This window comes from Pantherophis guttatus, chromosome 2 (genome assembly GCF_059756535.1).
Source record: "Pantherophis guttatus breed Tessera chromosome 2, ASM5975653v1, whole genome shotgun sequence".
In the NCBI taxonomy this organism is placed as follows: Eukaryota; Metazoa; Chordata; class Lepidosauria; order Squamata; family Colubridae; genus Pantherophis; species Pantherophis guttatus.
Window position 1 is genome coordinate 101454974 of NC_142064.1, and position 25047 is coordinate 101480020.

At 41.4% G+C, this 25047-nt stretch overlaps 1 protein-coding gene across 4 annotated transcripts; it reads right to left on the reverse strand.

Moving 5' to 3' along the window:
- Positions 1-1711: 1711 nt before the first annotated feature.
- IFFO1 (intermediate filament family orphan 1) lies at positions 1712-24610 on the reverse strand. Of its 4 annotated transcripts, none has more exons than XM_034410949.3 (9): positions 21970-24610; positions 10491-10551; positions 10290-10385; positions 9619-9759; positions 8651-8808; positions 7982-8102; positions 4086-4181; positions 3127-3257; positions 1712-2431 (listed from the first exon to the last, which is right to left on the reverse strand). In XM_034410949.3, exons 1-9 carry the CDS (start codon positions 22770-22772, stop codon positions 2329-2331), a joined length of 1710 nt encoding a protein of 569 aa, XP_034266840.1. In that variant the 5' UTR covers positions 22773-24610; the 3' UTR covers positions 1712-2328. The 4 variants fall into 4 exon arrangements, with proteins under 4 accessions (XP_034266840.1, XP_087742611.1, XP_034266839.1 ...); XM_087886485.1 differs by having other exon boundaries at positions 1712-2876; XM_034410948.3 differs by having other exon boundaries at positions 8651-8832.
- Positions 24611-25047: the final 437 nt, after the last annotated feature.

Sequence of the window (25047 nt, forward strand, 5' to 3'; positions counted from 1 at the left end):
TAAACATTTTTGCCATGTACAAAACTGAGGAAGAGGCAAGGGAATTGGAAATGTTTGAAGCAAAAATAGAAAAATAACTGTGGTGGCTCAGTGGCTAAGTGGCTGAGCTTGTCAATCGAAAGGTTGGCAGTTCAGCAGTTCAAATCCCTAGTGCCGTATAATGGGGTGAGTTCCCATTTCTTGTCCCAGCTTCTGCCAACCAAGCAGTTTGAAAGCATGTATAAAATGCAAGTAGAAAAATAGGGACCATATTGGTGGGAAGGTAACAGCGTTTCGTGTGCCTTTGGCATTTAGTCATGCCAGCCACATGACCATGGAGACATCTTCAGACAGCGCTGGCTCTTCGGCTTTGAAACAGAGATGAGCACCGCCCCCTAGAGTCGGGAACGACTAGCACATATGTACGAGGGGAACCTTTACCTTTACCTTAACTACATCTAGCAACAATAACAAAAAAATGTGCCATGGCTTTTTTCTTTATTTTTTTTACAGAACAGTATGATTTAATTGGTATGAATCCTTGTAGTAAGTACCCCAAATATCTGGAGAAGCATGAAGTCCAATAACTTTTATGTCATTTTTGTAACTTCCCACTATTTTGATTACTTTAGCAGACAATGAGGTTTGAGGGGAGACGACACAACACTCTGCTTCAGACTTCCTTGGTTGATGACCAGACCTGGCAATATTGGTGTTACTGCAGTTGTATCTCTCAGAGTGCTGATACAAGGAGAGAGAAGAGCACTTTTTACAAGGTCTTGTACAACACTTTGCACAAAATAAGCATCAAAGATGGGGATCCTTGAGGAAAACTGTCCAGAGCAATCCCAGAGGGACACAGGCAGAATAGACACTTAAGCCAATCGACCAAGCCAGGATTTGGTGGCTACAGGATTAAGACATACCTGAATTAAAGTTATCTGAAATGCTTATGTCTTCTGTTGCAGAAATGGGAAGGAAACTTGACTTCTTCCAATTCTCCTTATTTTCCCGTGTTGAAAAAAGCAAGGAAATTTAGGATGGTTGTGCCAGCAACCTTAAATATGTAGGAGCCCCATTCATGAGACTGAAGGGCTATTTAATCCAGCAGGAAGTAACAGGTCAGAAGATACCCCTGAGAAGCCAAGTCAGACTTAAAGGCCACCCCGCCTTTCTTGATCTCAGAAGGTCCAAGTATTGAGACTTACTTCCATTGAAATGTGCAGCTGAATAGTTATAACAGAGGCTAAGGACATCTTGGTCCTCTGCTATAATTGAACTCCATCAATTAAGGACTGTACATTTTTATGTGTCCTAAATCTCCTATTAACTTTCACTGGATTGCCTTAAATTCTTATTGCTATGTGAAATATTTTTGCTACCATTCAAGCTTTACCACCTTTATGATGTCACGTTCTCTGTCTTTCAAGCTTAGAAAGCCAAATGTAATGTACATTCCCCTCTTAAGAGATATTTCCCTGTTTGTATCATGGATTTAAGTTTAGGAAGTTTTGCATCACTGTCTCATTTACAGTTATCCCATCTGTAATTTTATTGCTCATTCACCATGTCTGGAGTTTTTGCAGTTTGTATATACCCTTATGAATAATTTGGGATCATCTGAAAACCCACCCATTTCATTGCTCAGAACAGGGTCAATTCATACGGTATCTTTTAAAAACTCAGCTACATGAGACACACAATGCAGAAACAAACTCACTAACAACAGCTATTGAAAAAGGAAGGTAACCATTTAATGTTCTTATTTCCAGACATAACACATCACATATGACTTCTGCGCCAGAAGGGCACAGCCAAGCAAGGCAAGGACAGAGCTGAGGTGGAGGGATGGGGTTCATTCTGTGTCTCCACAACAACAGACTGTCACTATTGTGTACATTGTGGCCTGGAGGGAGGGCTCTATTAGCCCAGCCTTCGGTCCACTTGGCACCAAGAGAAAGTTCAGTTTTGCTGAGATAGGCAGACCCTGCTTATATACGTATAGCAGGGGGAGGAGAGTCACATACGTTTGGAGGCTGCAAGGAAGACAGGGCTTCATAAGGCAAATCTTCAGGGCGCCAGATTCAGTTAGATGGGAGCCTCCCCACACAAGCAATGGGAAGAAGGAAGGAATAGGAAAGGGATTGGAAAGAGCTGGGGCAACTCCTTGCCCTGGGCATCTTGGTTGGCTCCACCTTCAAGTAGGGAGGGCATGAGTGGCAGAATTCTAGGAGCGGCTTCTTGCCCCTTTCTGCCCCTCAGAGCTTTAGCTAGGACAAATCTCCCCCTCAATACGCTCACACTCCTGGGACAGGAGGAGGACGCGCAGAGGGGACAAAGCCTCCCTCATTATCTTATCGAGGCATCACTTGGGAGGTCATGATCGGACTCCTCTGTTTCCTCGTTTGGGGCCGATTCACAGTTCGGTACCGGAGTAAAAGCAGGAGATTTTCTGAAAGAAAAAAAGGGCGGGGGTCACATGGGCACTAGGGCTAGGAGAAGAAGGAAGAGTCCTCAGAGGGGTCAGACACGGGGCTCAAGAAGCATCAGGCCATAAGACAGGGCACAGGTTGCATGGAGAGACTTGGCTGAAGTGTTAAGTGGCTTCATAACTAGAGTGGACACTGATGAAGAGCACAAAGAGGAAACTGAGGTGGGCAAGGAGGGGAGCTTCATTGGGTTCTTGCTAAGCCTAGGATTACAGTTGGATGGGAAAGTCAAAAGTCTTCCCCGCCCCAGTGCTGCATTGAATTCATTGTCCCACAAGCTAGTGCAAAGGGCCAGCCGATCAATGGTGCTTCTTTTTCCGATGAAAGTTGTCGTTCGACAGCGATTGCATCTGACAAAACTGCATCACCTTCTAGAGACACATGGCACGAAACACAACTCCTGCAAGTCTGCAAGGGGGGGTTACAGCCAATCACTCAGAATCCAGCTCAGGTTTGCCATCACCCCCCCACCTTTGAGATGCTCCCATAACAGAGAAGAGAACTCCAGAACTCCATGTTGCCTGGTCTCAACCCTAGACCCTTCTGCACCTCTTAATACTATCTGGAGAACTCATATGACCTAACCCCATCTCACTCCCCACACCATCTAGGATTACAACATGACTATACTATAGTCACCAATCCCATGGGCACTTACCTATCTCCAGACTGGGTGATGAGGCGACGACATGTCTCCATCTGCACATCCAGCCCACGCTTCATGCTGCACATCTCCATGTATTCATGCAGATGCCGGTTCATGTCATTCTTTGCTGTTGCTAATTCCAGCTAAATAAAAGGGTAGCAACACAGGGGATCATTCTGCCAACAATATGGGGGACATTATGCTACCTCCTGCTGCTCTCAAAAGGGCTGGTTGTACCTATGTTGCTGGCCAGGCAAATATTCCCTTTTACTACTCTGTATCCCAACTTTGTCATATAAATACGTACATACATACATACATACATACATACATACATACATACATAATTTCCTCTGTGGTTATCCTTCACTGCAATGCTTCTTCCATTTGTACATAGAAAGTGATTTTCATCATAGCAGTGCTCTAGTCTAGTGTGACCAAGAAATAGGCTACCCTATGTTCTAGAGAGTTGCCATTTGGCTGAAGCTTTATTGCATTTCAAATCTGTGGATGCAACAATTGGACACCCAGCATCAAAGGATATTCCTCTTTAGACAAATGCCTTTGGAATTCTTAAAGTCCAGACGTTATACCAATGCAGATTTTGTTTTAACAACGATATGCCAAACAAATCAGAAGTTGGTTTATACATAATTTTAGGTCAAAATCAAACCACATTGTGCATTGTGTAAACCAATTGGCAAGTTCCCGTGGGTAATTTATCTAAGTACAACACACACTGGTTTTCATTTTTTCCCCTTTTCAGTAACCTTTTTTCTTTAGCAGACTGCTTTCTTTCATTATTATTTTTCTTTTTGACATTGCCATCTAGCTTTTCTAAGCCATGACATTTGCACTGTGCTATGTCAATGATAATAATAATGCTAGCTTGCAAACTTCATATTTGATAAGATGAAGGCAACTTGTGTTTCTCTTGCTTCCAAACCTGACAGATACTGTTCTTTCCCCACCTCAATTTGGTCAATGGTTTCCTGATATTCCTTCTCTCTGCTTTTGAAAAGTGACTCTGTGTCCTTGATCACTTTCTCCAAACTGTCATCTGATTGCTGAAGAAAGAGAGAGAGAACAGATACCATTCATGAAAACCAAGGTTAAAGGATAAGTCATTCCTATCACATGGCAGAAGAGATCATATAACCATTATTTCTCTTTTAAAAAATCATTTATTATGTTGTTTCCAGAAAGGTAATTTCACCTGAGAGTTAGTGTAACATAAGTTTGGGTAAGCTAAATTCAAGCTGTAAATCAGGAATGTTCCTTTTCACTTTGCCTCAACCATAATCTTGCTGGTTGGCATCAGACAGATCACTTTCTCAGCTTTCTTTCTCTGCCCTTTTGCAACAGAAAGGCCACATTTAGAGATGGCTCAGAAAACATACATGTAACTGTTCAAAACTTCAACAACAATTAGCATCTTGTATTTCAAGATGCTAAAAGCAGCACTGAAAAATGTGGGAGATGGTAAACAATTTTGGAAAATTAAGTTCTCATTTCTCGTACATTTTCTAATCTCTATGTTACTTATCATGTTTTTAAAGCTTACTGTTTCAATATGGTTTGCTTCAGGCTATTCTTATAGATAATCTAGATGCCTCAGCTACATCAAAATGCTCTCCACTTCAGGCAAACTAGACAGTGGTGGGATTCAAAAAATTTTACTACTAGTTCTGTGGGTGTGACTTGGTGGGGGTGGCTTGGTAGGGGTGGCAGGGGAAGGTTACTGCAAAATCCTCATTTCCTCCCGATCAGTTGGGACTTGGGAGGAAGAGAATAGATGGGGGCAGGGCCAGCCAGAGGTGGTATTTACTGTTTCTCCGAAATACTCAAAATTTCTGCTGCCAGTTCTCCAGAACTGGTCAGAACCTGCTGAATACTACCTCTGACTCTGGAGCAATCAGAACCTATTATAATTTTCTTTAAAATCTTCAACTGCTTCTGTATCTTACTATATACTTTCAAGACATCTCTTCCAAAATATTAAGTTTTCCTTCCTGCAAAGCATTGAAAGAGATTTCCTTCACCTCCCCATTTTACTCTCTCATAGAATAGAGAAGGAAACAATATATGGACTAAAAGTACCCAATTAATTCTCTGGTTGAGAGAAAGATTTAAACCTTGCCCCAACTTCACACCTTCATCATTACTCTACTTAGGCTTCCTTTCTCATCCCACTATTTTTCTAAACTGTTTTAAACATTGGTAATTATACTGCTAACAGGAACAAATATTGAAAGCACATTATGACTTTATTAAAACATCTGCACAGATTACTACTTACATATCTAATCTGCCTAGATGCTAAGAATAACAGAACAGAAGCAAGTTCTATGAGTTAAGTGGCAGTGGAGTGGAGTGGAGTGGAGTGGAGTGGAGCTTTATTGGTCAAGTGTGATTAACACATGAGGAATTTGTCTCCGGTGCATAAGCTCTCAGTGTACATGGAAAACAACAATAATAACCATAATAATGATACTAATAGAGAAGGTAATAGAACAGATGAGAAGGATAAAAGTAACACAGCCATACTACATGGATAATATACTTAGACATAAGACAAAATTGTGGAAACTGTTTAGCAGAGTGATGGCACAAGGAAAAACACTGTCTGTGTCTAGTTGTTTTGGGATGCAATGCTCTGTAGTGGCATCCCGAGGGGAGGAGTTGAGGATGCCAACTCCTCCCCCATCACAGTTATCTACTGTATTTATTTTTTATCTATCACATTTATCTAATTTGTTTAATTGTTTGTTTATCTATCACATTTATGTAAATGTGATAAATCAACAACAGAGAAGCAGTGTGGTACAATGGTTAAGCAGTTGGACTAACCCTGGGGAGACCTCAGACATGGAAGCTTTTGAATAACTTTCTAGCATTGTGTGTTGTGGTAAAAAAAATAGAGGCGAAGTATCTCTCTATGCTACCTTCAGCCCTTCTTGGAGGAGAGGAGGGATACAAATTAATAAATAAATCAGCAATAAACCATAATAATAATAATAATAATAACAAGAACAGGAAAGGCTCTCTTATAAAGAGATTTTCATTCTCTGAGGTCCATTTGAGGTCCTCTGAGCTGTACAGGAAACAAGGGTTCTGTTGGTTGTTGTTTTTTTTAATTTCTTTTACCTCTTTTCTTCTCAAAAAATAAATTTCCTTTTTGGCCAGATTTTTTTTTCCGTTAGAGCTAATTTATACTATTTTAATTGTTTTTATATTATATCAGGTATTCGTGATTACTTTATTGCTGTTAGTTGCATAATGAGTGCATCAATTGATAATCTATTTCTTACTTTCTGTTTGGCACAGTGATATGGTAGTGCCTCCAAAGACAAAACAATTCTACAAACACAGTACAAAGACTGAGTCTCATGTTATAGAAAATAAGCCATAATCTGGCATATGCTGACAGCTCTAACTTTATACCCTTCACATACACAGAATCCTTGTCTGAGAACTTATTTCTGCATCAGCTGGCAAGTACTCTACTTGCTACTTATACTAGTAGTAGTATAAGCAACCCTAGGCCTATTCATAACAGAATCCCAACCCAAACATTGTACAAGATGAGCAACAAATTACTTCATTATCCACCCTTTCAAGAAATCAGAGAAATAAATTTAGGGACTTCAAAATATGTATAATTTTCTTCTTTCTCTACTAGAGGACTCACTTATATATGACCAGATAGCAACATTTCACAATATGAGAGAATGGGTGCCTAAGTGTTCAGCATGTACAAAGACTTGAAAACTGTACTCTATGCAGTTTTTTATGCAGTTTCCACTCCTGTGGAATGTGATTGTTCCTGAAATCTATGTTCTTCTCATCCTGAGGGCCTTCTGTTCCTAGAAGACCTGGTATTTCCCCTGGGCCTTAGGTTGCGATGGATGGAACCCCTAGCTGGATGTGTCTTGGTCTGTGTTTTTGGTCAGAGTAACTGGATCCCATCTTTGCATGGTGGGGGATTTTTCTGTTTATTATATTGTGAGCTACCCAGAGTCGTTATGGAGTTTGAAATAAATACACTTCCCAAGAAGAGGCAGTTTTCCTCCTTACTTTGTGGGTCATAGTTTATGTTACCTCAAAGCAAGGGCAAAATCTTGATAATTGAAGGGATTGCCAATGATCAGGCAATCCAACTTTAAATAACCTGATGAGCTCATTGCTCCTTTTTAAAAAAGGATATTCAAATATGTATCTGAAACCCAAGAAATCTATTTCTTCACACAACTTGGTCAGAAAGTTGACATGTCTTCTATACACATGTGAACTTGTGCCAAACACACAGCCCTCCTCACCATTCTAAAATGTACAATATAGCATTTAGCACTTGCACTTATATAAAGTTCCACAGTGCTTTTCAGAACTCTCTGGGTGGTTTACAATGTCAACATATTTTCCCCAACAAAATCTGGGTCCTCATTTTACTAACATTGGAAGGATGGAAGCAGTGGTGAAATCCAAATGTTTATACTACCGGTTCTGTGGGCGTGGCTTGGTGGGCGTGGCAGGAAAAAGATACTGCAAAATCTCCATTCCCACCCCACTCTGGTGCCAGCCAGAGGTGGTATTTGCTGGTTCTCCGAACTGCTCAAAATTTCTGCTACTGGTTCTCCAGAACCTGCCAGAACCTGCTGGATTTCACCCCTGAATGGAAGGCTAAGTCAACCTTGAGCTAGTCAAAATCGAACTCCTGGCAGTGAGCAGACTTTGCCTGCAATATTGCATTCTAACCACTGTGCCACCATGGTTCCACCACCATGATACAGAAATGAGTCAGAAGTGAATGGGACAGAGTCTGGAGATGACAAAAAAGACTGCTTGGAAGACAGAAACCGTATGTTACCTCTCCTTGTGCCTCAGCAGCAGCAATAGCATAGCCAGAGAAATCTTCCCACAACAGCAGTGTTTCTTCAGTCTCCTCCCAGGTGAGGCTGTCACAGTCATCTTCAAAATCATATTCCCTCCTGAGGATAAATTATAAATCAGTGGAGAGAATAAGTAAAAAATGCTACAACAGAAGAAGTGACTTTGCTACATTTTCTTCCACATTTCCGATTAGACACGCCAGGTTTGGGGAAAACTTTCCAGCCCACTCTAAATCTGGAATGGATGTTTTTTGCATGTGGTAGCCATATGTAATCCAGGAGCTACAGCATTTGGGTACCCGTCCCGCTTTCCCAGCACACACAGATGGAAAACTTCCAGCGTGAAGTTGTTTTCTCCAAGCAAATCCTCCAAAAGGAAACAACTATGTGATTCTTGAAGGGTCCCACAATAGATCAGACTGTACAGAGGCTATTCCCCTTTCCAGAACTCAGGAGAATCATTCAATTTTATAAAGTTACAGGACATGGGAAGAGCCTCTTATATTTAATTTTTTTGAATAGCCCTTGTTTTTACAATAACAAGATTCAAATTCAGTAGTGCTGTTTCCAGAAACCGCATAGGCAATTCCTGAACATGAGTTTGATGCCTCTCTTTCCCCATCCCACTGCAGGCAGGCTTCACTCACAACTGATTCAGCATCCTCTGCATTTCTTCATTGATGCTCGCAGTGGTCTCATCCTCTTCTTCCTCTTCTACTTTTTTGGGGGCCTCACTCTCAGAGAGGGAGGTGTCCTCATCACTGACCAGCTTTCGCTCCCGTTTCCGCCCCACTGTAGCTGGGACCTTAATGGGAGACAAGTGCAGAGACTACAGAACGAAGTTGGGTTGGAGATCGTAGGTGGATGGGTGAAAAGAGATGCAAAGGATGATGGGATGGGATGGGATGGGATGGGAGAGAGAGAAAAGGGTAGATAGGTAAAGAGGCAGGTAGAGAGACAGAGAAAGAGAGAGAGAAGCTTATTATGACTAAGTTAAAGATGATATGATGACTAAAATGCAAGATTAGAAACCTTTATTTTTCTAAATTAAAAGCTAAGCAGCTGAATATGGAATCGGATGGGGGTTCATATAAAGGAACTCAAATCACACATCAGAGATGGAGGCAAGAAGACAAAACAAGACATAAGTAGAAGGAGAAAAATGCCAGGATTTGCAATTAAGTTTTATTTTAAAGAAAAGCTTCTAACTTGGATATTTTTCCAGCTTAATGAAAATAAAAACTAACCAACTGCTTCTGTAAAGGAAGAAGAGAAAGAAGAATATGTGCAAAATAGTGCAAGAAAGTGAGCAAGTGAATAAGACAAAGAAAGAGAGAGAAAGAGGGTGGGGAGGAGAGGAGAGAGACGGTGTTAGAGGGACACACATGCTTTGCACCATGTCTCCCTCTCCGGCAATTTTTCCCCAGAGACGGCCCACCAAAACTGGGTGGAGAGACGTTCTGGGGCTCACTTTGTGGGAGTTGCCCTCCAATTCAACCTGCCTGCCTGATTCTGCCATAGACAGAGGTGAACACATGGAATGAAGATAGAGTGATGGGGACTTTGCCCTTAGATGTTTCGGCTCCAGATGGGAATGGAATTGGGCGCTTCTCACCTGAAACATTTTGATCATGTCCTCGCAGTTGCGCTGTTGGGCTACATCACACAATTTAGCTGTGATATCGATACGTCGACAAATGTCCATGTCTACCTTCATGGCCTTCTCTTGGATCTTGGTGTCCAGCTCACTAAGATTCTTAACACGAGCAGAAGAAACAAAAGAGAGAAAAATTAGGCTAATCCCTCTGTAGCCTCTAGCACAAATTAATCTGGTTTGGAGGTCTTATTTAGGAACAAGGTAGAGAAGGGAACAATTATGTATGGCATCATGTTTTATTGCCCAACATTTGATTGTTCTCCAAGTATTATGGCAGTCTGTAATTAATCACATGCTGTCTCTTTCCATCCCTGAAATAAATTTAATATTTATTTTCAATATTTGGATTTAAGACACTGTGTAACTCCACTTGACTCTGGATGGCTCAGAACATTAAAACAACATTAAAAAATGCAATAAAAATAGAAACATTGAACATTAAAGAAGATGGTGAATCCAGACACCAATAAACAAACATCTCATGGTACCCAATAAGGGGTTCCCACCACCCTAGCCCAAAGCCTGGGAAAAGACCCAGGAACACCATCAGGAGTCAGTTGGGGGGTGGGGTGAGTGGGCGGAAAGGGCGTCTGCCTATAAGAGGCCGGCCTTGGGAATAGCATGCTCACATTACTCATCAGTCCTTTGAAAACGACCAGCTCTGCTTTTAGCTTCTCCACCTTCATGGCCAGCTCCTCCTGACATGCTTCTGCTTCTTGGGCTTCCTGGTTGGAGAAGAGATGGAGAAGACGTATAGATGAAAACGAGAACCAAGACAACCAGGCAGAGGCAGGTCTCAGAGAGTGGGAAGAAAAGGAAGTAACCTTTACCTCGTGTAGCTCAGTCACTTGGTCCTGCAGCTGAACCCGCAACGTGTACTCCTCTTCCCACCTGAGAAGTCGAACAGGGCAAGGCTATGACAATGGATTTGAGCCCAGAGGGTACCATGATGCAAAGACAACCCTCCCTGACTCCTCACTCCCCAGCGCAACCTGGTCCCAGCAGAGGAACTTTAAATGGATGTCATCTAGAGCAGGGCTCTCCAACCTTGGCAACTTTAAGCCTGGCGGACTTCAACTCCCAGAATTCCCCAGCTGGCTGGGGAATTCTGGGAGTTGAAGTCCGCCAGGCTTAAAGTTGCTAAGGTTGGAGACCCCTGCTCTAGAGAACAGAAGTGCTGCAAATAAGCAGTTACCCCACTGGAATGTGTTCCTATGACAGGTGGGAGTCTCACCCCACATGCTTATCTCATCTTGATCTGGATTCATTGGCTACTCTCCCCCTCTCAATTGAGAAGAGTAACCACAAACTATGTTTAGTAACTGCAGCACACTCAGAATATACTGCCATGACAGATGGTCTTCGCCTTTCATCCCTGCAATGCTGGATGCAGGCCGATGGGCATGTCTAAATGCAAGAGTTTTCCTCTCCTTTCTTCCGCATCTATACCTGGCACTCAGCTGTTTCTGGCCTACAGAGTATCAATTTTCTAATGCCAACTAACTAGAGCAAATGCTTCAGAGCCATTCTAATCTCTATAGGGTATTAAATCAGCCATAAGAGCCTTTTGTCTGCAACATTGAAGTGTTGTAACACAGGCCCTGGCAGAATTAGTAGAAAGCTTTAGACTTGGGAGAAAATGGCAATCAAATGCAACTCTACAAGGGAAAGAGAGCAAAACAGAGATTTGGAAAACCCAAGTGCGAAGTTCCAGAATCTGAAAAATTCAGAAATGCATACTTGTATCCCAGCCGGGGTGAAATCCAGCAGGTTCTGACAGGTTCTGGAGAACCGGTAGCGGAAATTTTGAGTAGTTTGGAGAACCAGCAAATATCATCTCTGGCTGGCCCCAGAATGGGGTGGGAATGGAGATTTTGCAATATCCTTCCCCCAAGAGTGGGGAGGGAATGGAGATTTTGCAGTATCCTTCCCCTGCCATGCCCACCAAGCCACACCCACCAAGCCACACCATGCCCACCAAATCACGCCCAAAGAACCAGTAGTAAAAAAAATAGAATTTCACCACTGATCCCAGCCCATGATGAACAAGGGCAGAGACCGACACCAGTTTTCATCTGAAAATAGGAAGCAAGTTTCTGTAGTAACAGACTTGAAAAATTACAGCTCAAAGGCACAGTACACACTCAGGAATCGGGTGTCAGGTGAATTTCTAGAAGCTAACACTGAGAATCAGTTTGGTGAAGTGGTGAAGGCAGATATGTAGAGTAGGGAGATTTGAATCCAAGTTCTGCCTTATGCAAAAAGCCAGCCTTAGGCCAGTCAGCTCTCATAGCCCTAGGAAGAAAAAAAATGGCAAACCACTTCTAAATATTTTGCCAAGAAAACTGCAGGGATGACTTTAATCCAGACAGACACTACAAGCCAATAATGATTAAAAGGCACATGTGCCTGTTTCGTGAGCACACACACACATGCAAAAAAAGTGTGTGGGCATACACACACATGCAAAAAAAAAAACCCATGCGTGCACACACACATGCAAAAAAAGCTGTGCACGCACACACGCACACACACAATGAAGAACTGGCAGAAATTATGCAACCTAACATACATGTGTTATACACAAAGGTTACAGAATATAGCTACTCTATAGATGTAGATTTCAAATTGTTTAAATTAGTCTACTAGGTTCTTGCCAAACTAACTTTATTTTAACAATAAAATGTGGGAGGGGACATGGAATATACCATAAAATATTTTTTAACGGCATGAACTTGTTTTAATTTAAATAAAAAATAGGTACTGGAAGAAAGTGTGGAATGTTTCTAACTTTTTAAAAATTTCAAAATTCCACCACAAAATCCCAGCAGTTATCATTAGAAATTGTAAGACAAGAGTTACCTTGAGGTAAGATGGGTAGCTTAAAAATTTTATAATTAAAATAAATAATAAATAACTAAATTAGAAAGCAAGAGAGGCAGATTTTGCAATATGTGAAGATTTTAATATAGTTTGCCAGAATGGTTCCATCTAACATGATAACTGCCCTAAGGTTTGATGTAAATTGAAGACTGGAAAGCCAAATTAAATAAATAAATACACTACTTGGACTACAGTAGCTAGAGCCAGTATATGTAAATAAGGTGGTTTAGACCTTGCATATTTGCTTAGCTGCTGAAAATCACTGAATGTAGTGTATTTGGAAGGACCGTATCATTGAGCTGCAAATTACATCTTCCATTTACAATACAAAAATGGCACCATGAAGCCTCAAAATAGGAATAAAAACAACTAGTCATCTAGTCTTGCCTTTAATTCCAGGCTGGAAAACCTCAAAGGATCCCATTGCATCCAATGGGAGAATTTTTCCTTATAAAAAGCAGACTCCCAAACATTTCTGAAATTTCTTTCCAATCTGAGAATCCTTTGCCTTGTAATGTTGAAGGGAGAATTTTATGGTGATGGTAGCTTCTCAGAACCTCTTGATTGACCCCATGTTTTCTCTATTCTGCGGGTAAACCTATTCTCCAAAGCACCTGAAGGCAGAACAAGAAGCAACAGATGGAAACTAACCAAGAAGACAAGCAACCTAGAATTAAGGAAAAATTTCCTGACAGTGAGAACAATTAATTAGTGGAACATCTTGCCTCCAGAAGTTGTGGGTGCTCTTTTACTCAAAGTTTTTAAAAAGGGATTGGACAGTCATCTGTCTGAAATGGTATATAGGATCTCCTGCTTGAGCAGTGGGTTGGATAAGACGACCTCCAAGGTTCCTTCCAACTCTGTTATTTTGTGATTCAGTTATATAAAAGATGTTAAGTACCAACAAAGCTATTTGATGATTCATATACTAGATCTCCATAGAGAAGCAGAATGGTATAAACACAACGAGCGTGATGGAAAATATGTGCTGCTTGAATTGGTTGATCTACATTGCAAGGCCAAGAGATGAATGCCCCAGTAACTGACTAGGGATAAACAAAGCCATCTCACCATTCTCAGAAATTCAATAGAGGGAAAGGTATTTGGTCAGGAGATCCAGCATGAAGCTAAAATGCCAGTGTTTCTTTTCTCTCCCTTTCTGAACATTTGTTAAACACTGCATAAAAGTAACCCCATTTTAAACTGCTCTTTTTCTTCTCAAACTAAAGGCCACTTTGTCTTGCTTAGTGGAATTTTTTTCTTTGGCAAAGTCCAAGGCAAATATCCTGTAGGCTTTAGGCCAGAAAAATCTGCCACTCGCCGCACCCTAAAGAATCGAAACAAATGGATGATTACTCACAGAGAAAGAACACAGAAAACTGAGCAGAATATAGAAAACAAAGAATGACTCAAGTTGAAGGCATGAAGAAGGAAGTAAACACACACACACACACAAAGAGTATGTGGGAAATATTAAGGGAGCAACAAATGGCTAGTATTATCATATATCCACTTAAAAAATGTGGGTGCACAGGCATACCAATCCAGTCCCAACCTCCCCCTACAAATACTCTGCTGTGTATTTCAACAAAATCTCCAAGTCATGTTATATTACCTGCAACTCTTGAACATAGCCATATGCTGTTCTTTTGAAATATAAAAGGGTTCCCCCACAAAACAAATATGGGCATTCCCATATTATGAAAAACTGTACAGGAAACTGCACAACTCTTGCTTCTGAAAAGTGTGCTTATTTATTCTGCAAGATCTTGCTTAAAGTCTATTTCCTCAGGTAAAAATATGATGGAATATTAGGAAATCTCTCTCTTCCTCTCCTTCTCCCTCATACACATACACAGAGCTACGCAAAAATATTATGAGGGAGAGAGAGTACAACAGCGCAAGGGTATCTTTGAAGCACTGCCTAAGTACTCTCCCTACAAAGAGATGGATACAAGAGAAACTGAGGCTAATTATACTCATAGAGAGTGGCTCTCTTTGTTATGTTTAAAATCACAAGAGACAAAATGTCAGATGCTGGCTTTTCATACATACAAAAAGACACCAAATTTGATTTAATTTTTTTGCAAATTCTACCTTTAGTACACCATTCTACTTCACTAGTCTTCTGGCATGAGAACACAAGCTTTAGGTCCCTCCCAAAATTGATATGGCCAGTGTTCAACTTTTTCATTTCTGTCTTATTAATGGATGGAAATGGACTGAACACTGGTCAAAGAGCAAAACCAAGCAGACTATGTGCCATTAAAACCAGGAGAAAAAGCCAATCCTTCTTTCCCTTCTTTTTCTACATTCAGCCTCAACTTCTCTTTGCCCTCCCCACCAGGTTTTCATTCGCATCTGCAATGCACCATTGCCTAATAATAGTCTTACTGCAACAGTCTCTCCATCCCACTTTGCACAACCCAAGCAAGCAGAGGGCATTCAGCACAGTGTTTCCTGGACTGACCTCATCACTTGCATCTCTCCCCCCCCCAAAAAAGGGGGGCAAGCAAACCAATTCTCAACTGAACCAAAGCAACTGAAAGAACAACAATCAACCAGCATAGCTCTCTTTTCCACACAACAAAGTGCGATTTCCTATTCATATTCTTAGCAGAAAGAGAAACCAAGAGATGGGACCTCTAATAGGTCTCCAGAATCAACTGCATCCAGTCCAGGGGAGCCACTCGGAACAGCACTTTTTGTTCCCTGTGTCCTGGTTCTAATATGCTCCCAGATTTATAGCGCAATAATGTAATACATAATTGTAAATGCCCATATAGGCTGTGCTGTACAACTGATCTGACATTTTCTACTAAATGAATGATTTATAGAAATAAAAAAGGTGGAAGGAGTGGGAAAATAATAGTCCTAATTAGGCAGAGGGTGGCAGTAGATGATCTCCAAACTAATGTCCAACCCTTACATTCTATGACTATCTGGCTTTTACATTAAATTCTGCAAATAAGGACAAGGCGATCACTTGCCTAGAAGAATGTGATTCAATCTGTTAGGAATGGTGGCTCTATTGAGTACCAGATTTCTGAAGATTAGTTTTGGTCCAAAAGAGCCACGTTAAATGGCCCCTGACAGCCCATAATCTAGAGTGAGCTTACTCATATATCTTGTATATTCCCTCTTTGCCTGAATGTATAAATGTGTAGAAGAATCTAATTGCTGTGTCGGTTCAATTAAACAGACAGAAAAGCTTATAAATGTAGCATGAGAACAATGTGTCTCACCCTGACTTCAGCATTTGATATTTGCCCTATACACTCAGTTCTCCCACAATGGAGCCAGAAAAGAGGATCATCATTTCAAAGCATATTTATAATGCAGTCTTAAATTTGTTGACTAATTTTTGAAAACTTTTTGGCATTATTATATTCTATGTCAGGTAAAAAGATGCCAGGGATTGCAAATAGATTCTCATTGCCATAATAAAACTATAATTCCCAAGATTTTGGAGAAATAGGCACATGAGTTAAGCAAGTACAAAATCAAAGCAAATTTATAACATAAATGGTCAAATTAGGTCACAATTTAGTAGAATTCAGAATTCTGTTTGCTAGGGAATCAAATAAGTTGTTTGTGTATGTTACCTGGTTTTGGCTCCTTTTTATCTAAACAAACCAGGGAACATCATCTTGGACTTGTTTTAGCATCACAAAATCACAATCTCTGGCGTTGCTGTATATAGCAAGCTAGAATCAAAACACGTTTTGAATACTGACTTTGGCTTGTTAGAAGATCTGGAAGCAAATGTTCTCTCAATTTGCAACCACATCAATTAATTAGCTCTCATCAAGTCAAATTTAGGAACTATTGCATCCTCACATCTCACTGCAGAGATCCCAGTTTAGATGCAATACTGTCCTAAACAAGCTTTTGTGGTTTGTTTAATGCTTCCAAATGGCAGGAAGAGCCATTGGGAATCAGGCTCTTGTTCACTGTGACATTGCTATATCTAAAGTAAACCTCAAAAAGGCAGTAAACTTTATTCTAAGATTAAATAAATTAACAGTATTAAATATGAAAAAGTCATAATTTTAAATCGTAAAATAAACATGTTCTAGATGATTATCTGCTAAACATAGTTTAAGGTTAGAGAAATTTTGAAATCCTTTTTTAAATCCCTTCCAACTTCAGGACTGTGTTTTCTGCAGACATCAAGTCTGCACAGTCATCTCATGTCTACACTTAGCACTTCTAATTGTCAAAACTGAAAGATTAATCAATATACATTTGGAATCTCAAATTCCAACTCATTCCCTGATTTCTGCAAATGGACTCAATTTTTCTCTTGATTGTTACTTAAGGCAGGGGAGAAAACTCTAATCAAGTTGTTTTCTTTGTTGTCTGGACTGGTGGCACATGTGTGTGCGCATATGCGCATACATGCCAAATCTGGATGCTGAAGAAAAGGGCTGAACACAGCTAGATGCAGAAAGATCTCTTGTCCATTGTAGTTTTAACTATCCTAAAAGCAGCCTTTTCTGTCTAGCAGTCTCCAGGCAGGTGGGGTCAAAGAGAATCATGGGAGCTGTAGGAAAAGGCATACAATATGCTACCATAAGCTGTATCTGAAGAAAAGGCACATAAAATATTCTCTAGGTGTTGTTGCAGCATCTTTCACCCCTTGCCATGTCATCTGAGAGCTGTGATTCAGCTGCATCTACAGAACTACAGCATTCCTGTTTCTAATTTAGAGGATTGCGGTACTGCAGAAGTGATTTATAAGGATAGCTTTAGAAATCTGATGTAGAAACACAGAGTGAAACAATTATTTTCTCCTCCAACTTGTGGTTAACATGCAACAATCTATCCAAGCCTCAATAAAAGAGCTACTGACTCAATTTTCTGAGCAAAATACATTGTGTAATAAAACGACCTTGACTTAACTTCATGTAGAAATGTAGTCCTATAAATGAAGTAAATAAAACAGTATCATATATATGCAAACCCACGTTGAATCTGAATTCCCACTATTCTTCTTACTGAACCTTTTCAACAACTATTTTCAACAAGATTCAAAGAAGGAGGATTTAGAGTGATAAAATATTCCCTAATCCAATAATCCCTCTTCAGACTAGGCAAAGATAGTGTTTAGGCTACAGTTTAGATTACAATTACAATTAGTGTAAGATTAATTGACAATATTTGTCCCTACAAATATGGAACTGAACTGAAGAAGCTTCTTGGATGAGAAGCGAAATGTTTTGAAGGAAAAATAAAGTCTAGTTGCCTTTTGAAAAAAAGCATCTTTGGGATATTTGTCACTACAGTTTAATCTCACATTGGAAATATTTATATAATACTAATATTACTATTTAATTTAAATATAATACTGTAAACTATTTTCCAGAAACATTTATTGCATTTTTTAAAGTTTAAATCATCATCAACTACTGTACTGATTTTGCTGCTTCAGATCCCAATATATATACATAGTCAACCCTGTTTCCACACATCAAGAAGTTTATAGTTTTTGTATGTTAGTTTGTAGGTTAATTACCTATATAATAAAAATGAACAGAAATGAACTCCTATGAGTGAAATTACAAAGTAGAAGGTGAAGTCGGTACCTGGTCCTCATCTGCTAACTCATTAGAAAAGACCCTGATGTTGGGAAATATTGAAAGCAAAAGAAGAAGGGGAAAGCAGAGAATGAGATGGTTATACAGTGTCATTGAGGTAATGAACATGAATTTGGACAAATCCCAGGAGACAGTGGAGGACAGGTGGGCCTGGCATGCTGTGGCCCATTGAGTCACGAAGAGTTGCACATAACTTAGTGACTGAACAACAACAAGAGAATCAACTGCTCCCTATCTCTCACTTACAATCCCCATGAAGAAGGATTCCAAGTAACAGGTTTAAGAGCAGAAATATGATTCATGGTTCTTGTATACATGTTTGAACTCTAAAGTTTTCACTGGAATCAATTTGTAAAGTTCTAGTTTGTGGAACCCAGAAATATGATATTAATGAAGTGTCCTAGACTTTCTAATAGGGATTCTGGAAGGTGATTCAGCAGAAGGGACTTGCTTCAGTCTGAGCAAAGCACTTAACGGAATCTAAACATTGCCAAGAATGATAATCTCTTTTCCTCTCACTTAACTTGTTGAGAAAGGATGGGAGAAGTGAAGTTTCATTACTGTCTTGAAAGAGCAATGAATCATGAAACAGAAGATAATGATAGCAATCACATTGAAATTAGTTGCAGGTATTTTGCTAATTTGGGTAAAAGCATACATACAGTGACAGATCATAATCTTGGTCTTTTAATCCAGGACTGGTCACGAATACCCAAATATAGGACAGCCAACCCTGAATATAGGACAGTCAGCCAAGAGGAGGCAGGTGCAGAAAGCTGACTTATATTTATTTATTGACATAAACATAGTTAAAGTACAAGCATCATGTTTATAACGGAAACTAAGCATAACTGGTTTTTATTTCGATCCAGTTAATTTTAATGATAATTGTGTAGCATAGGATTTAGCCACTTTTCTGGGAACTTTGGAATGCTATTTAGTAAAGAAATGAACAATTGCCTGTTTAGGATCAAGCTGAGTTGTTTAGGGAGATTAGCTCCAACGTTCAGGTGAGGGACAATTCCAAAGTGCTTGTGTGACTGATCCAATTTCACTATCTCAGCATGTGCATAAGCAGTTTTGATGGGCAATAATACTGGATCTCCCAGTCAATGCCATTGAAGTAGGATGTCTAGGCCTGCCAGCAAGAACACTCTGCTGAAGAAGAGCACAAGAACATGGCAAAATATTTGGGAATGGTAAGGGATTAACACAAAACCTCAATGAAGTAGAGGTCTGCCAAATCAATTCTCTGCAAATAAAAATCTAAGGTTCTTTGCTTGATCCTACTCCAAATTATTCTAAACCCAGCATTGACATAGATAGGGTGGTAAACCAGATCTGACATAATCTGATTCTTCCATAGGAAAGTGAGTTTATCAGTACAAGATGAGCCAAGGTCTCTCCTCCAGTACTTTAACTGAATAGGCTTCTAATGAAACATCCAAACTCTAACCAAAGGAGGGTTTTTTTTGAGACTGAGCAGGGAGCAATGAGAGTAGATCTCAGAAATGTACGGTAGATTGAATTGCTTATCCACAGCAGTATCATTATGCTATACAGACAGCACTGTGTGTCATACCGCAGAGGGCATAATATTTTAGCTTTGAGTAATTTGATTGGTGAAGGAAGAAAAGCCCACAAACAGCAAATGAGATCATTTTATTCTTTCCTGAAAGTGGAAGATATCTCAGCTTACATCAGCATTGGGATTCTTTTTTTTTCTACAACTTGGCCAGTTCAGCTATATAGACAAATATCTAACACTTTGAAATCTGGCTAGCTTTCAACACTTAGGAATCAGCTCTGTCTTTATTTCTCCATATTTAATGCTTCTGAAAAAAATAATATTGCCAGAATCTCATATCTAATACCTAATTCTATATTTGGATATAGCTGCAGAATGCAAACCACATTTTACTCCCTGATGGGCAATGTCTCCATCTGATGTGCATAACTAGCTTCACACACTGCTTTTGTTGAATAAATCATCATGTCCTAGTTTGCATATTATGCAAAGCCAAAAATGATGACTTAAAGACAATAATGGCTGGGATCCTATTTATTCTTTAACCATAAACAAATAAACTCATATGACTTAGTGCTCTGTATGAATTTACTGTGTTAAATTCCTTTTGCCAACAGACCTTTCTTAACCAGTTTTGTAAGGGATAGCCAGCGAGATTCAAGGCTGACCAAAGATTTGAACCTGACATTTCTTATCGGTGTCTAATAAGGAAAGACTGAGTTCAGTATATACCCATGTACATTGCAAGCCCTGTATATCTCCTTATTTCTTCTGTTTCAGACTGATATTCACTTTATCAAATACAATATATAATACTTTGTTTTACTAGATTGTGGGATGCTCAGTTCCCAAGCATTTTGGTGGGAAAAAAGGGTACTAATCAAAAGAAAAAGGAAAAAAAGTCATTGACAAATCTAGATTTGAAGAAGAGCTAAGTTGAAAAGCCTGGATGAAAAAAATATTTTAGGGGAAAAAAATGACTTAGCAGAGGAAAGCTGAGATGGGCACACCACCATGGGGTTGACCCAAAAAGGAAGGTCCTTTTGCTTGGATCATCCACTGTCTCTAATGGTACATATTTCTGATAGAAGGAGAAACTCTGCAGAGGGTCTCTAGATACCTGCAATAACACATTTCTGAGGAAGAATTTCTCCAAAAGAGCTCTCTGCCTTCACCCTTAGCCCAAAGGGTGCCAAATCTGCCATATATTTGACTGTACTTGTTCTTAAGTTCTTTTGAAGTCAGTAGCCTACCATTTCAGAAGTGACTGGTATAGAATGCTATTTAATGTTTGCCTTTCAGGGACTTATTTATTGAAAATCTAGTCCTGGCTGTTTTCCACTTGTGTGGTAAAGACATATTTGTAGCCTGTAAAGAATGTTAGGCTTCAGTAAGTCTTACCTTGCGGAAGCTGTTTTCAACTGAACCATAGAAAAACTCAGAGGACCCACTAACATCCGGCTGATTTGTTCAAATGTATCTCGTCATAAATTCCCTGTCTAAATGTAGGTGACAAGTTCCTCAAACTAAGAATTCAGCCATCGCTAATATAAATACATTGAAGCTGTGCACGTCTCCTGCGTGCCACATGCACTGACAGTAGGATATAAATAATACAGTACTCCTGTAACAGTAATATTGCATACTGAGATCTTGCTGAGAGTTGAATTTCTACACCTTCCTCTCCCTTCTCCCCTCAGCCAGCATCTGCCAGTGGCAAAGATGTGACTGAGACCAGAGAAGAGTTAGGTAGGAACTGATAACAGGGGAGCACCACGCAGTCCTAGCTTTGTGGTGTTTCATCAAAAAAATGGAGAAGAAACGGAGAAGGCACAAGTGGCGAGGACTTAAAAGCAAAGCAAAAGAGACTGACTCTGCTTCAAATCCGATCTTTTTTTCTTATGTTTTTTTTTTTGTTCCAAGGAAGAACAAGTCCAGGGGAGGCTGTGCAACTGTTTTCTCCTCTCTGAAAGAGACCAATGGGCTCAAGAGGAGAAGTGATGTTTCATTCCTCTCTTCCAATGAAAAGTCTCCAAAAGCTTAGATTTTGCCCTAAAATAGCATCATACCAAACAAGTTGGGCCATAACGGAAGGAGCTGTTCTCTCCCCTGTTTATCCCCTAGGATATACATTTCAAGGAGGGTTCACCGAGAACAAAGTGCCCTGAGTGCCGGTTTCTGAGATTCCCATGATGGCAGTGATCACTCTATGGGGACAAAAGGCTCCCCAAAGAAGCCTTTAAAACTTTCACAGGTCCCCTGACCACAGCCAGCCCCTCTCTTGCCTCTTCACCTCACCTGCGCTTGTATTCATCCCGTTCCCTCTTCACCTTGGCCAGGACATTGTAGAGAGCCCGGATTTCAGGGGTGATGGTGTCTATCTGCACCCCAACTCCATCCGGGTGCATCCAGGAGACCCCGGGCCCCTGAACTAGGGTAGTCTCTAGGCCTGGTCCCAGACGGCGAGCCTGTGAGAACGACCAGATGGTCCCGGGCAGGAAACGGGAGGATGCGGAGAAAGCGCTGCTGGGCAAGGAGGGAGACTGGCAAGAAGTGGGGGTGAGCGGTGCTCCTGGGTGGTGGCAGCTGGGGGAAATCAGCACCCTCGACGTGCTGCTGCCCAGTCCCACCGGCCGGCTGCCACTGCTAGCCCCGCCGGTCAGGGAGAGTCCCAGCGGACGGATGGGGCTGATGAAACCGGTCTGGACGGCTTGGTCCCGGCGCTGCAGGCTGCCCCGACGGGCTCCCCCTTCCTCCAGGGCCTGCTGAAGCTGCTTTTCCAGCTGCCGGTTGCGGCGCTCCAGCTCGTGCACCTTGGCCAGGAAGCATCGGAAGCGGAGGTTGAGGGTCTTCAGCACGTTGATGTTGGAGCCCAGGTCGTTGCGGAGGGCCATGGCGGCCGGCGGCGCCGGGAAAGAAGACCCGGCGGCGAGGGAAGCCGGCGGGGCCAGTTCCCCGTCGAGGGAGTCCCCCTGGGGCTCGTGGGGAAGGAAGAGGAGGGCCGGCAGCTGCTGGCGCTGGCGCTGCTCGGGCCCCGCGGCTCCCAAGCCCTGCTGCTCCTGCTGCAGGAGGAAGAGGTTTGGGCCGAATAACGGGTTCATGGCTCCGCCAGCCGTCCCGCAGCAGCGACAGGGAAGGGGGAAGCGGCCGCTGGGCGGAGAAGCGCAGCCCAAGCAGCCAATCCCCGCCGCCCGCCGCGGAAGAGGGGCGGGAAGGAGCCCCGAGCTGCGGAGGGAGGGATGCGGCGCTGGACAACAGAGGACGGTGCGGCGTCCTGCGGGAGGAGGGATGCGCGCCCACGGACGGCGGATGGAGGCCACCGCACCATGGCCCGCCGACGCCGACGGGGTTGCCACAGAGGATCCGGGTTGCAGCTTCTCCCGCTAAACGCCGGAGAATAAATTGCTCGACCCGTCAGACAAAGCAGGAGGATCCGGCTGGTCTTTTTGTTTTTGTTTTAATGCCTACCGTCGTTTTGCATCATCCCCATCAGCTCGCACCGGAGCTATTGGAGATCAGAAGGCTGGGCAGCTTAGACCCCTAAATAGCGACAAAGGGTGCTGAACGGAGGTGCTGACCCTATCCGAAACCAACCGACCAATCCCTGCAGAAGCCTTTGCCGGCGGCAGTGTTTCATTTACACGTTGAAAAGCAGAAAACACAAAATGGAACAGATGACTCCCTTGTAACCGTAGCTTCTGAATCTTTTGAAGCCTAGCATTTCAGAGGTGAATGAATGAATGAAAAGAAAGCTATTTAATGTTTGTCTTTCAGGGACTTCTTTATTTATTGAAAAATCTGCTCCTGGCTGTTTTCCACTGGTGTGGTAAAGACCAATTTGTAGCCTGTAAAGGAAATTAGTCTTCATCAAGTCCTGCCTGCAGAAGCCGTTTTCAGCTGAACAAAAGAAAAAGTCAGAGGACCCACTAACATTCGGCTGATTTGTTCAAATGTATCTCTCCTCATTCCCTGCAACTGAATCTTACTCTCCAAATAGACCAGTGGTGGGATTCAAGTAATTTAACAACCGGTTCTCTGCCCTAATGATTTCTTCCAACAACCAGTTTGCCAAACTGCTCAGAAAGCTAACAACCGGTTCTCCCGAAGTGGTGCGAACTGGCTGAATCCCACCACTGAAATAGAGTATGAGATTTGGCATAAAAACCACAGCAGCATCAGCAGGCATTAAGAGCTGCAATTGTAATGGCTCATTTTGGGCAGATATAGCGGTGAACAGCTTGATGGTGATTTAGTGTATAAAAATCCTAAGGACACCTGAGAATGTGCAGAGCGCAGTTTTCTGTCCAAACTCTTTAACTTGTTCACGGATTATCTGAACCTGGGGATGAACAGTGGAATACACATTTGGAAGGAACACTAACTTGCTCGGTATAGTGTAACCCCGTGAAAAAGATCCCAAAAGATATGTACTAAATGAAAAAAATATTTTTTGCAGATTTTTATTCCATGCTATTGACAAGCATCTGGATCATTACAGAATTCAACCAAACATTCTTAATGTCCAAACGAAATGAATAGCTTTTCTTAAAAGGAGTTGAAAGACCAGCATGATCTAGAACAAAAATGAGGCCTGTAATATTTACCTCCAGTCAGATGGTTTCCTGCCTTCTTTCCAGCTCCTCAGTTCATACTCATTTTGTATTCTGGAATTCACACAACATTCTGTGGTTTCAGCAGCTAAAGCATATGCTGAGTCTTCATTGCCTACTTTGAAGGGGAACAGCCTCCTTGGACTTTTGCTCAAATTCACTCCAGCTTACCAAATACCTGGTTCCATTTTAGCTTCCATCTTTTCCATACTCATTCCCTGCTATTAGTGCAGCCATTAAAATTCAGACTAACAGAGAATAGAAAAAAATATTGATCCAAAGACATTGTCAAATTCTACAGCCTCAAGCAATAAAATTTGCTTTTTATTGAGCAAGTAAAATTCATGCTTAATTTTTGTAGTCTTGTTATTTTATGTTTCTGTTCAGGAACAACCAGCTGTGCCTAGAATCCCTTCAAATTAAATGTACTTGTGCTTTAAAGACGCCCAGGGCAGGGAACGCCACCATCTGAGGACCACTTCTGAAAACAGCCTCATCTATTGGATTTTTGAAAAGCAAGATAGATCAGGGCTTCAGCTGCAGAGCTTTGTCATTATTGGTTAGATTTACACCCACCCTTTCTTTAAGAGCTCCAGGCATCCTATACAGAATTCTCCATTTATTTTATTCCCCATGATCATGTTAAAAAGGCTGGACTAGGAGGAAGTGTGAACTAGGGCTTTGGTCTCTCCAATCCTTGTCCAACATTGTAACGCTATACCATGCTGCACCTGTGTGCAATTAAGTTTAAAATACAAGCTTTTGT